This window comes from Pipistrellus hanaki (genome assembly GCF_964339955.1).
Source record: "Pipistrellus hanaki genome assembly, chromosome: 3".
NCBI classification, from domain to species: domain Eukaryota; kingdom Metazoa; phylum Chordata; class Mammalia; order Chiroptera; family Vespertilionidae; genus Pipistrellus; species Pipistrellus hanaki.
In genome coordinates this window covers 168700967-168711923 of record NC_140505.1, presented here as the reverse complement: position 1 = coordinate 168711923, position 10957 = coordinate 168700967, and the positions used below count along the sequence as shown (strand labels likewise).

The 10957-nt window shown below is 35.6% G+C and overlaps 1 protein-coding gene across 2 annotated transcripts; it reads right to left on the bottom strand.

Moving 5' to 3' along the window:
• Nucleotides 1-1091: 1091 nt before the first annotated feature.
• CLEC12B (C-type lectin domain family 12 member B) lies at nt 1092-7814 on the bottom strand. 2 transcript variants are annotated; one of them, XM_084878464.1, is made up of 7 exons: nt 7718-7744; nt 6374-6512; nt 5646-5735; nt 3258-3476; nt 2601-2755; nt 2287-2402; nt 1092-1383 (listed from the first exon to the last, which is right to left on the bottom strand). In XM_084878464.1, exons 3-7 carry the CDS (start codon nt 5647-5649, stop codon nt 1233-1235), a joined length of 645 nt encoding a protein of 214 aa, XP_084734590.1. In that variant the 5' UTR covers nt 5650-5735; nt 6374-6512; nt 7718-7744; the 3' UTR covers nt 1092-1232. The 2 variants fall into 2 exon arrangements, with proteins under 2 accessions (XP_084734590.1, XP_084734591.1); XM_084878465.1 differs by lacking the exon at nt 6374-6512 and having other exon boundaries at nt 7718-7814.
• Nucleotides 7815-10957: the final 3143 nt, after the last annotated feature.

Sequence of the window (10957 nt, the reverse complement as noted above, 5' to 3'; positions counted from 1 at the left end):
TATTTGAAATTCTTGCTAAATTTTCACATTAGACTTTAATTCCTTTATTCTAGACTGTCTGTTGGTACAGATATAAAATGTTGATTAGCTCACAATTTTAAATCTTTAGAGAATAACAGGTTACCAGATGATAGGTATTCTTTTAAAAACCAGTCAAAATATTCTGAATTGCAACTAGCTTTGAACTTGGATCATATCAGTTTTTCCAGTAAATTCTATTTTTTTGTTCTAGCAAAATCAGTATCACAAATTAGTTTACTATTCTCTTTAACTTATACATAGCTGTGCAATTATATGAGAACATAAGAACCATATTTTTCATTGATATCCTCAAATCAGCAATTTTGTCCTAAAAAAACTTTTAACCTCTAAATTTCCAATGTTTATCCTGTAATGTGCGAGGACACTGGTAAACTATGTCAGAGGGAAATTCTGAAAAATAAAAATTAGTAATTCTAACTTAATTTCTTCAATTTCTTAGAACCTTTCTCAATGAAATAAAATCTCAACTATAAGAGAAAAAACTTTGAATAATAATTCCCAGATTACCACGTGAATAACCTCAATATTGCTAATTTAAATAAGTGAGGATATAAATCCTAAATGATGTGCTACTTCACCAAGATTACAAGTGATCTAAATTTTAAAGATTACTAAAAGTGTATTTTCATAGGGAACTGGAGGAGGGCGAGTGATGTTGTACTTGCAGGCGGATGTGGACCTGTACACAGAGGTACAGGCACTCTATTTGCTAAGATATTTTCAAAGCATTTGGTATAGTGCTGCTGCCCGGAAACCAGAATCCCTACGTGGGGATCTCTCACCTTCTACATGATCCAGCAACTCTCACAGCAAGATCTCTTGGACCTTGCTCCAGGGCGATGGGCTGTGTCAGCTCTGACTGTTCAATCCTCACATAGCACCTAGTGCACTTTTGTGTATGTAACAACAGAGCTAGAAAGAGTCCTTTATTTGAGAGAGGAAAATCAGTAAAATGATGTGACAGAACAATAGGGCCCTAGAACAGCTAATGCCCCTAGGACTCCAGCAATAACCAGAACATCAGATTAGAAGGCATCAGACAATGAGGTGGAGAATGTTCTATAAAGCACGTTTATTTGCCTGATAGATTCAATACAGTCTTGTTTTAATATGTTTTTGGTTCATGTCTCCTTCCTCACATGAACTTAACCACAAGTCCCTTACTTTCTGGTGAATTTGGAAGAAACCGATTAATCTAAGTCTTCAATCTTCACTAGCGCTGCTGTCTTCTCACAAATCCAAGAAATCTCAGCACTACAGCGGGAAGTGTAAGTATTTCCTCCTTGAAAATAGGCACATCCTTGGGATCCATTGATCAGAACATATTCTCTAGTGTTAAATCTGAAAATTAATCAATTCAAAATTAATTATATATTTTTAAAAGTTAAGACCTACATCAAATATCTTAAATTTGATCGCAGTTCAATGTTCTCCATTATTAAATGTCATATAGCTGAATGTTGAGAGATTTATGCTTACACAACACAACAGGATCCCTGAAGCTGGCAGATGTGAGTTCTTTATTTCAAGTTAGTTATAATTACATGTGGAATTGTTTAAGAAGGATGCTTAAATGAATAGATGAGAGTCAATGTCTTGACATGAGTTTGTCACACACACAAAGGAAGGTACTCCTCCTTTCAGTATTTTTTTTTTTAATTCTCACCTGAGGTCTTTTTTCCATTGATTTTTAGAGAGAAAAGATGGGGAAAGAGAGAGATAGAGAGACATCTATGTGAAATACATTGATTGGTTGCTTCTCCCATGCACCCCAACCTGGGGGCCCAGGGTCAAGCCTGAAACTGAGGAAGATGCCCGTGATCAGGAATTAAATCCATTTTATTGGTGGGCTGACACTCTAACCACTGAGCTAAACTTGCCAGGACATCAGTATTTGTTACTGAAGCTCTATTTTCTTTGTAGGTTGTACTCTTTCTTGTATCTCAATTTATAATACTTAAAATTAACTTTTTATTGAGGTAGATTAAGTAATAACATATGTTTCAGATGTACACTATTGTAATTTGATATCTACATATACTATAGCATACTCACCACCAAAATTAAAAAATAAGCAGAGGATCTGATTAGCCATTTCTCCAAGAAAGACCTACAGAGGCCCAACAGGCAAATAAAAAGATGTTCAACATCACTAATTATGATGGAAATGAAAAATCAGATCATTTTGTCAAAATCCCATTTCTTGGTGTTATTAGCTTGGATTTTTTCCAAATAGGGACTTACAAGGATGGAGAGGGGCTAGAACCATCTTCCCACAGCCAACTTCTGCCGGATGGATCCCATGATAATCCCAACCAGAAGAAAGAAAACTTGATTAATGGTTGTGACTTCAGAAAATGCTGAGAAAGAGAAAAGGAAAAATCTTATGTGAGAACCACTTTTCCAGTTGCAAAATTAGATAGATGGGAACATACATTAAAACCATTTATTAATTCTCCTTCGAAATGTACTGAATTCCTGCCGTGTGGATCAGAAATTCTATTTATTTGCTTTACATTATATAGACAATTTCTGTAACCAGGAAAGGAGATTCTGACCTTTTCTTCTAAGCTGTCTATCTTCACCAAGGTAGAGTTCTTGTCCATGCAGTCTTTTCTACTGTTACTCCAAGTTTTCTCTTCATTTATTGCAAAATAATAGCAGCTGTTTTGGTGCCATTGCCACATTTTAGGACAAGGATTGCATTTGTGGCCTGAAAAAGAAATTGTATCTAAAGGTACAAACTAAACAATTTTGGAGTGATTGGGGAAGGTTTTGGAAACTAAGCTACTTAATCTGATAAGAGGGTTTGAGACCCAGCACCCTGAAAACATATTGTTGTTGGAGCCTTTGAAAATGAAATCACCCCAATTATGGGTTGGGGCAGTGATGATTAAAATAATCTTTTCAGGGCTCTATCTTCTGGCCTTAGAAAGATTAGTTCTACTTTTAACATCTTATAACACCCTAAAATAGATCATAAAGTGAGGGGCTGACGTATCCAAATTGATATAAGTCCACGATGCTTCCCCAAATTTGCCTCTGTTTCAAAAATATTAAATACTTTTATATCTTCCCTTGTCTTCTGTAAAATCAGTGTGACATCATTAGTGGTCTTTGGACAGCATGACTCTCATGCTCCCAGAGGCGATGCACATAATTAACCTAAACTGGGACAACAGATTTGATCTGACAGGTCATCAGATCCCAATTACCTGAAGTGTGAATGACTAGCTCTTGACAGAGTTTGATGGCCATCTGTCCCTGCTTCTTCAGTAGATTGGAGATCTGTGATTTGAGAAGTTCCTCCTCCATGGAAAAGTTGCTGTCGTTGCTCAGCTGCTGGGATAAGTTATCTTGCTGGTGGTGGACGGTTTTTAGAAGTGGACTCAAATTCTCTGGATCTGAGTTAATTTCATTAGAGGTCTGCAAAACTCCAAGACATAATAGTAAGTAAGTTCATACAGCTTCCCATTCTCACGTTAGCCATGGATAATTCTCTTAACACAGAAATGTTTCTTACATTGTTTAAAGTTTATTAGTAACTCCTAATAATGGAGGTGTCTGGAAGAAGCCTTTCTATTTACAACTATTTAAAGCTCAGTCTTATAACTTTATATATATTTAATTATTTTGTGCTTACATTAAAATAATGAATTGCTGATTACATAACTTTGACATTTCATCTAAGGCAGTGCCAGTCATTTTTCCATATACTTGTTGGAAATTTTGTCTTTTTCTGTTTGGAATTCATTCACATAATTGTTTTAATAGAAACAGAATCCTTTGGGAAAATGGCTATCTCAAAGTATGGTCTGTAGACAGCTTGTGTCAGAATCACTTGGAGTATTTGTTTATTTGTGTGTGTGTGTGTTTTTAAGGCAGATTTTAATGCCTTACTTGATCATTTCTGATCCTAGATCCATAAAAATATTCATTTTTAATAAGCACTTTGGATTATTCACCAGCAGAATAAATTTAAAAACCATTGCACTCTAAGCACTACACTTTAAGAAAAACTCTTCCTTCTATGGAGAACCAATTAATACATATTACATCTTTTCTTATTTTATTTTTAAATATATTTTTATTGGTTTCAGAAAGGAAGGGAGAGGGAGAGAGAGATAGAAACATCAATGATAAGAGGCAATCATTGACTGGTTGCCTCCTGCATGCCCCCCCACTGAGGATTGAGCCTGCAACCCCAACCCAGGCATGTGCCCATGATGGAATCAAAACCAAGACCCTTCAGTCCGCAGACTGATGCTCTATCCACTGAGCCAAACAAAGTAGGGTGGATCTTAATTTTTTTTAAACATACATCATTGTCAGGTGGGCTAAGAGGGGTTCAGGGGAACATCTGTAATAATGTTAATAATTTAAAAATAAAACATACATCATTGTAGAAGACTGACTACTAAGCTTCATAATGATTGGCTGTTGAATAGCTGTTACTACTGCTAAAACATAATACTTCTTTTCAAAAGAGAAAGTTACAACATTAGCTTCTATTTGTATGTCCAAATAGGTATGTCTGAATCCTAATTATCCGTGAGATTTTACACATATAAAAAAAATGAAAATATCAGAGGAAAATACTTTCTTGACCACACATCCCCTGAAGTTGAATACTGTGCTCACTCACTGCTCTACTCTGTACATCACATACTTAAATCCTACAAAGTGTGTGTTCTCAGGATGTTTTTGCACTTTGATAGTTCAGGATGCCCTACCCTGAATAGCCCTGACTGCCCAAATGATGGGTCAGACTAAAAAGAATACTCTTTTTTTCACGACTGTGCTTGGAAGTGGAGCTTCTATTGCTGGAGGTAGTTCAACTTTCTATTTTCTTTATTTTAAAAACATATTTGTATTGATTTCAGAGAGAAAGGGAAAGGGAGGGAGAGATAGAAACATCAATAATGAGAGAGAACCATTCATCAACAGGCTCCTGCACGCCCCACACTGGGAATCAACCTGGGTATGTGCCATGACCTGGGATCCAGCTGTGACTTTCTGGTTCATAGGTCAATGCTCAATCATTGAACCACGTCTGCAGGGCTGGTTCAACTTTCTATCTACTGGCTCAGGAATATCAGGCAACTCTTCCTCCTGTTTCTCTTTTTCATTTATAGTAGTCAGGCTGTTTCTGCTGTTTAGATGTTTCTCTATTCTAGAAAGGTCTTTCGTGAGCAGATTGAGCCAGTCTTGTACAAAGTCTTAGAGGTAAATAAAATGGTATGCTTTTCCTTGAACCAACCTTCCTTGTTTTTCTGTTTCTCACCATTGGAATCATAAGTGGATATGTGTCTATGCTGAGAAGAGACTCCTTATTCCAACCAATAACTAGAAAAATAAAAGTTGGCTTCATAGTCCAGTCTAGCTTATCAAGAGAAAGCAATAGACTTAGGGAAAAATCCTCATAATAACATTTTTCCTCATTGGTTTACCTTGGAGATAGGGAGAACAAGAGAGATAGAAAGTGGCAGAAAGTATTAGAGTATTTAGGATATAGCACTTATCATATTATTAAATCTGAATTCGCATAGTTTATAATTATGTTTCCTAATTATCTTCCTTGGGTTTGATGCAAGTATACTTACACATAATCCCCAAGGTCACAAGCCCAGTCAGCAGCAACAGACAAAGGGTCAGCAGACTCAGGGCTGCCCAACGCCATGTGTGGGATAGATCTGGAAACAATGAAGAAAGCCAACAGAGGAATGAACAAGCGGAACTTCTTTAATGCCCTTATCTAGAAAATACCTAAAACAATGTGTTGTGAGGGCCCCACCGCCAGGGCTCCTCTCTTTGTTCTTCCTGTCTTTCTTTTCCCTTCTCCTTTCCTTTATGGGTGTCTTCTAAGCACTAGGTTTTTGTTTTTTATCATTACACACCTTTCTTCTTCAAGTTTATTGAATTCATGAATAAGATGTAGAAAGTGGTTTCCTGGGTGACCCTAACAATAGAAGAGATCCCAAGTTTTTAAAATTGCAAACCTCCACAAAACAAGTGTTATTATGGGTTTTATTTTTTATCTAGTACCCATTTTATTTATCACCTATTAGATAATGAATGGATACTGAGTAAAAGAAGGAATGAATGTACAATCTAACTTACAAACCACAGAAAAGACCGGAAAGCCAGTGAATAATTCTTCAAAATGTGACATTCCATATACAAGGTGGGCCAAATATAGGCTTAAAATAGTTTGTATGGAAAATAATACAACAGTAAATAATAATACAGGAATAAACTTGGTGTTTCATATACTCTCAACTGTAAACCTGCTTTTGCCCCACCCTGTATATATCACAAATGGTTCTCTTACGTCATTTTCTCATTCCTCAATTCAGGATCTAATGGCATCTAGCCCAATATTTGAGAATGATGAATGTAATCTCCAGGTGCACTGTTACATACAACATATCCACAACTCCCTCTTTCTCAAGGATTAGAATTAAACTTTTCTAAAAAATAATGTATAACCATCTTTATTAGACAAATGCAAAGTCTATTTCCATCTTCTTCTTTTTTATATCACCCCCTCTCAAACCACACACACACACACACTTAAATTTAAAAAAAATAACTAAAGAAAAGAACATAGTTTAAATATTTTAGATGATGATTCAGGACAACAACCTGAACTGTCAATGGCTCTTTGAAAGTGAGGATGTAGTCTGATATATTAAATTGGATTCTTGACCACAAAGGCCACTCTTTCTTTCTTTCAGTTGGATATAAGGGGATGAGTGAAAGGCTAGAACTGAGTCGGGACTCCACCACATGAACTTGGTTAAATCATTTAAATGTTTTCAGCCTCGTTTTTCTCAACACATTGCCAAAAGCACTAATATTACTTCATGCACTTCACAACTATTGATATATATATATATTTAATATATTTTATTGATTTTGTACAGAGAGGAAGGGAGAGAGATAGAGAGCTAGAAACATCGATGAGAGAGAGTCATCGATCAGCTGCCTCCTGTACACCCCCCACCGGGGATATGCCCGCAACCAAGGTACATGCCCTTGACCGGAATTGAACCTGGGTCCCCTCGGTCCCCAAGCCGACACTCTATCCATTGAGCCAAACCGGTCTCGGCCACAACTATATTTTTAATAAAGATGTGATGCACAGAGAGTAATTTATTTTAAAAAACACTGTTGTCATATATTCAACGCTACTAATTATTCTGGAAATTCCAATTTCTTATTTTTTTAAGTACTATAAAACTGAAACTATCATCTATTTCTGACTCACCCATTCTCCAATTTTCCTGTTTAGTTTTTTGTACCTTTGAAAAGAAAAATTTCCTCTGCCTTCTATGTTTTAGAAGCTTCCAATCTGCCTTCTAAAAGATTACTCTGGCATCTTACATTTACAAAAGGAGTACTATAAAAAAAATAACCTTTTAGTCCTCAATCTCTGGCATGTCAACAATCTCTGGCAAAAATCAACATTTTTAATATAATACATGGCTTCATGAAACATAGTGTAACACACCATTTTTTCCTCAATATTGGGAACACTTATTCTACTAATATATTCCACAACTTTGTCTCTGTTTCGAAGCTTTCACAGCACCCTTCTCTTTAGCGTAGGTATCAAAGCATTGAACACCTGTCCATCCCCCAAGGTCAAGTCTCATTTTCCCTGAATCCTTACCTTTTTTCCTTAGGTTATTTCTATTCTGGTTATTTCCTGCTCCAGTGGAATCCTGAAATGAAAGTGTCGCATAGGTCACTTCTTCAGACATTGTAGAAGAAAGCACTACTGTAAATTGTGTAATTAATGTTTCAGTGTCTTCAGGCCTGAAACAAGATGTTCTTTCCAAGGCTTGGAGGTTTTATACAGAAACTCAACTGGCCCAAGACACATCCCACTGCAATCTATGCAGGGACAGAATGATACTCTGTTTTTCTGCAGAGAATGTGAGTGAAGTCAAATACTCTCCTTAGAAATCAGTATAATGTGAATTCCAAACTGCTCTTTCATTTATTGTTCATACTATGAAACAAAGAGGTGGTGATTGGAATCAGTGCAGGAGTAATGGTTTTATGCATGAAATCCTATGATTCTCAAGGTTTCAATAAAGGGTCTGGGTTGTCCTCTTTGCATGTGTTAAAGGTAAGGTAAGCTACTTCTGCATGGACACATTGGATGTGGTTTATATTCACCTATATTAGATATCAAGCAGATACACATACTAAAACAAGATGGAGTGTATAGTCACATGTACTGAGATTTGCGTAGTTAAATACCACCCACACCTGGCTGATGTCTTAAAAAATTTTAAGTGTGTGTGGGGGGCGGGGAGAAGGGAGGGAGGGAGAGAAAATAGATAGATAGATATATAGAGAGAGAATTGGCAATGGGCATGGAGAAGAAATGGATAGCTATTAAAACTGATGTGAATAGAGAGTGGAGAATTTTGAGTTCCCTTCTGGCGTGGCTAACTTCCTATGGAATAATCTTCCTGCAAAAAGCAACTAATATTCAGAAGAAGATTATCTTGAAAAAAATAAAAACAATCAGAAAAGCATTTTCTCTGTTCCACTGACCAAATATACAAAAACATTTACTTCCTTATGCATGGTAATATCATTTTCAACCATTTTCCATAGTTAAATTGTACAAACTCTTATCTATGTTCAATTCCATCTATACATTGAAATCCATTCCATCTACCTACTCAAAGATTTTTAACTTATAATTTTCTGTCTCTGGGATCATTATTTTTTTTTCCTGCTGGTTTACTCATCTTAAATTACAAATGAGATATCTTCTATTTTAAAAATAAGCAGAAAATTTCTAGTTCATCTCCCTCACTCACTCTACATAATATCACCTCATTTCTCTAATTCTCTTAACAATAAAAGTGTTCAAAAGCTGTCTATTCCCGTTGTTTCTTCCTACCTTTCAGGAACCCACACTAATCCTTCTTTTCCTCTCATTTTCCATAAAAATGCTTTTTTTCCAAGTCACCATTAACCTCCAAAGTAACACATCCAAAGGCTATTTCTGAGGATTCATCTTAGCCTATAAGCAGCATTCAACATACCTGATTTTTAAAATTAATCTTCACAAAAATATTTACAAGAAGGGATGAAGAAAAGTAAAAATTAAATTTAGAGGCATCAAAGACATAAAGAAAGAGAAAAGCAAAATGCAAAAAAAAAAAAAAGAAAAAAAAATTGGCCACAAGGAGGAGCCAGAGGATGAGTTTAGGATGGAATTTATTTTGAATTGTATATTCTCCAATAAGGATAATACAATATCCTGATTAAAATAAAGGACTATGAAGACAGGCTGATTGATTCAAATCCTAGGTCAACAGGATTTCATAACAGGAAATCTTAGCTTTTTCAAAATTAAAAAATAAACTGCATTTAATTTGTGTAGGAGTTAGTAAGTAAAAGCTGAACCAATAATTTTAATGCAGAAAACTGAAATGAAATAGGATATCACCAATAAATGCACTGAAGGATTAGCTTAAAGGTTAATCACATTTAAAAGACCATGAAAATGTATCATCAATTGTAAAATGCTCAGTTTCTTTATATTTTTCAGTTTAGAGACACTGTTATAACATTCATAGTAGTCAACATTATTTCCTTTTTGTCTTTTTCTTTTACACATCTACTAACCATCTACACTAATAAAAGAGAAACATGCTAATTGACTGTATCTCTGCTATGCCCACAAGCCACACTCACCAGCCAATCAGGTGTGAGTATGCAAATTAACCCAACCAAGATGGAGGTAAATTTGCATGTCCAGGTGCAGAACGAAGACTAAAGACAGCATAAAAGGAAGCCAAGAACTGCAGAAGGGAGCAAAGCTGTGGAGAAGCAAGTGGGGCAGTGGAGCTGACCAAAGGAATCCCTATTCTTGCAGGAATCTTCCTGCAGCAGGCCTCTAGTCACTATATATTGATCAGTCTTATTCATGATGTTATGCATTCCACTAATTTCCTTTCTTATTGGATCTACAACTTGTCATTGTGATCCTGATGTCTTGTACTCATTCCTCAGCTATCAGCATAGATAATGGAGTCTGGGCTAAATTTAAAATGCATCATACTGTAGAGGAAAGACTGTGGAGGTAGATGGTGCTACTTTTTATAAGAAGTGTAAAAATAGAAAAGTCCCAAGATTCCTTAATTAATTCTTTTTACATGTAGAAGGAAAATGCTCATTGTACATGTGTATGTATGTATGTATGTATGTATGTATGTATGTATTCATTCATTATTTCTTTCATTCACCATATCTATTGGGTGATTGCTGTATGTCAGTCACTATTTTAGAGTCATGGAATACACTCCTGAGGGAATATTAACAAAAATTTAAATATCTAGGGGCACTCTGTGTGTCAGTTATAAGTGCTACAGAAAGGAGTGAGGCTTTTCTGTAGGGGCAAGAATGTGGGCTGGTGTGTGGTGTGATAAGGAAAGTTGTTCTAAATCCTGAAAAATAAAGGTTAGGTAGCAAAAATCTAAGATTTTATGCTCCATAAGGACTATTACCATGGCTTTCTCCATGAATATTCACCAATGTCAGTGTTTGAAACAAAATGAACATTACTTAAATATTTGTTTTAAACTAAAAGAGAGAGATTTATGTAAAAGTGCCTCTTAATCTCTAAAATATTAAACAAATAAAGGTTTTTATTCCAAATTCAAACTCATAAAGCTGTTTGGACTAAAGAACTATTTTTTCAGGGTGGTGTTTTTTCCCCAGTTTCTTGAGCTATGAAAAGAGGGAATAATAAAAGATGCAGAAAAATAAAATATGGCAATAACATGCTTTGCAATGCAACTAAGAGATATCTAGCTAAGCCCCTGGGTTTTGAAAAAGGGGAGAGGAAGTTATTATATCTACTTGTTTTTCCTGCATTTCTCTG

Bases quoted from the DNA above. Each gene is read 5' to 3' on its own strand.
- CLEC12B (XM_084878465.1), bottom strand. From the start codon at position 7,808: ATGTCTGAAGAAGTGACCTATGCGACACTTTCATTTCAGGATTCCACT. The intron at 2,403-2,600 runs GTCAGAATCTCC...TCTCTTTCTCAG, and splicing joins TAGACAGCTTAGAAGAAAAG to CATTTTCTGAAGTCACAACC. The intron at 1,384-2,286 runs GTAAGTCCCTAT...ATTAATTTTCAG, and splicing joins TCTAGCCCCTCTCCATCCTT to ATTTAACACTAGAGAATATG.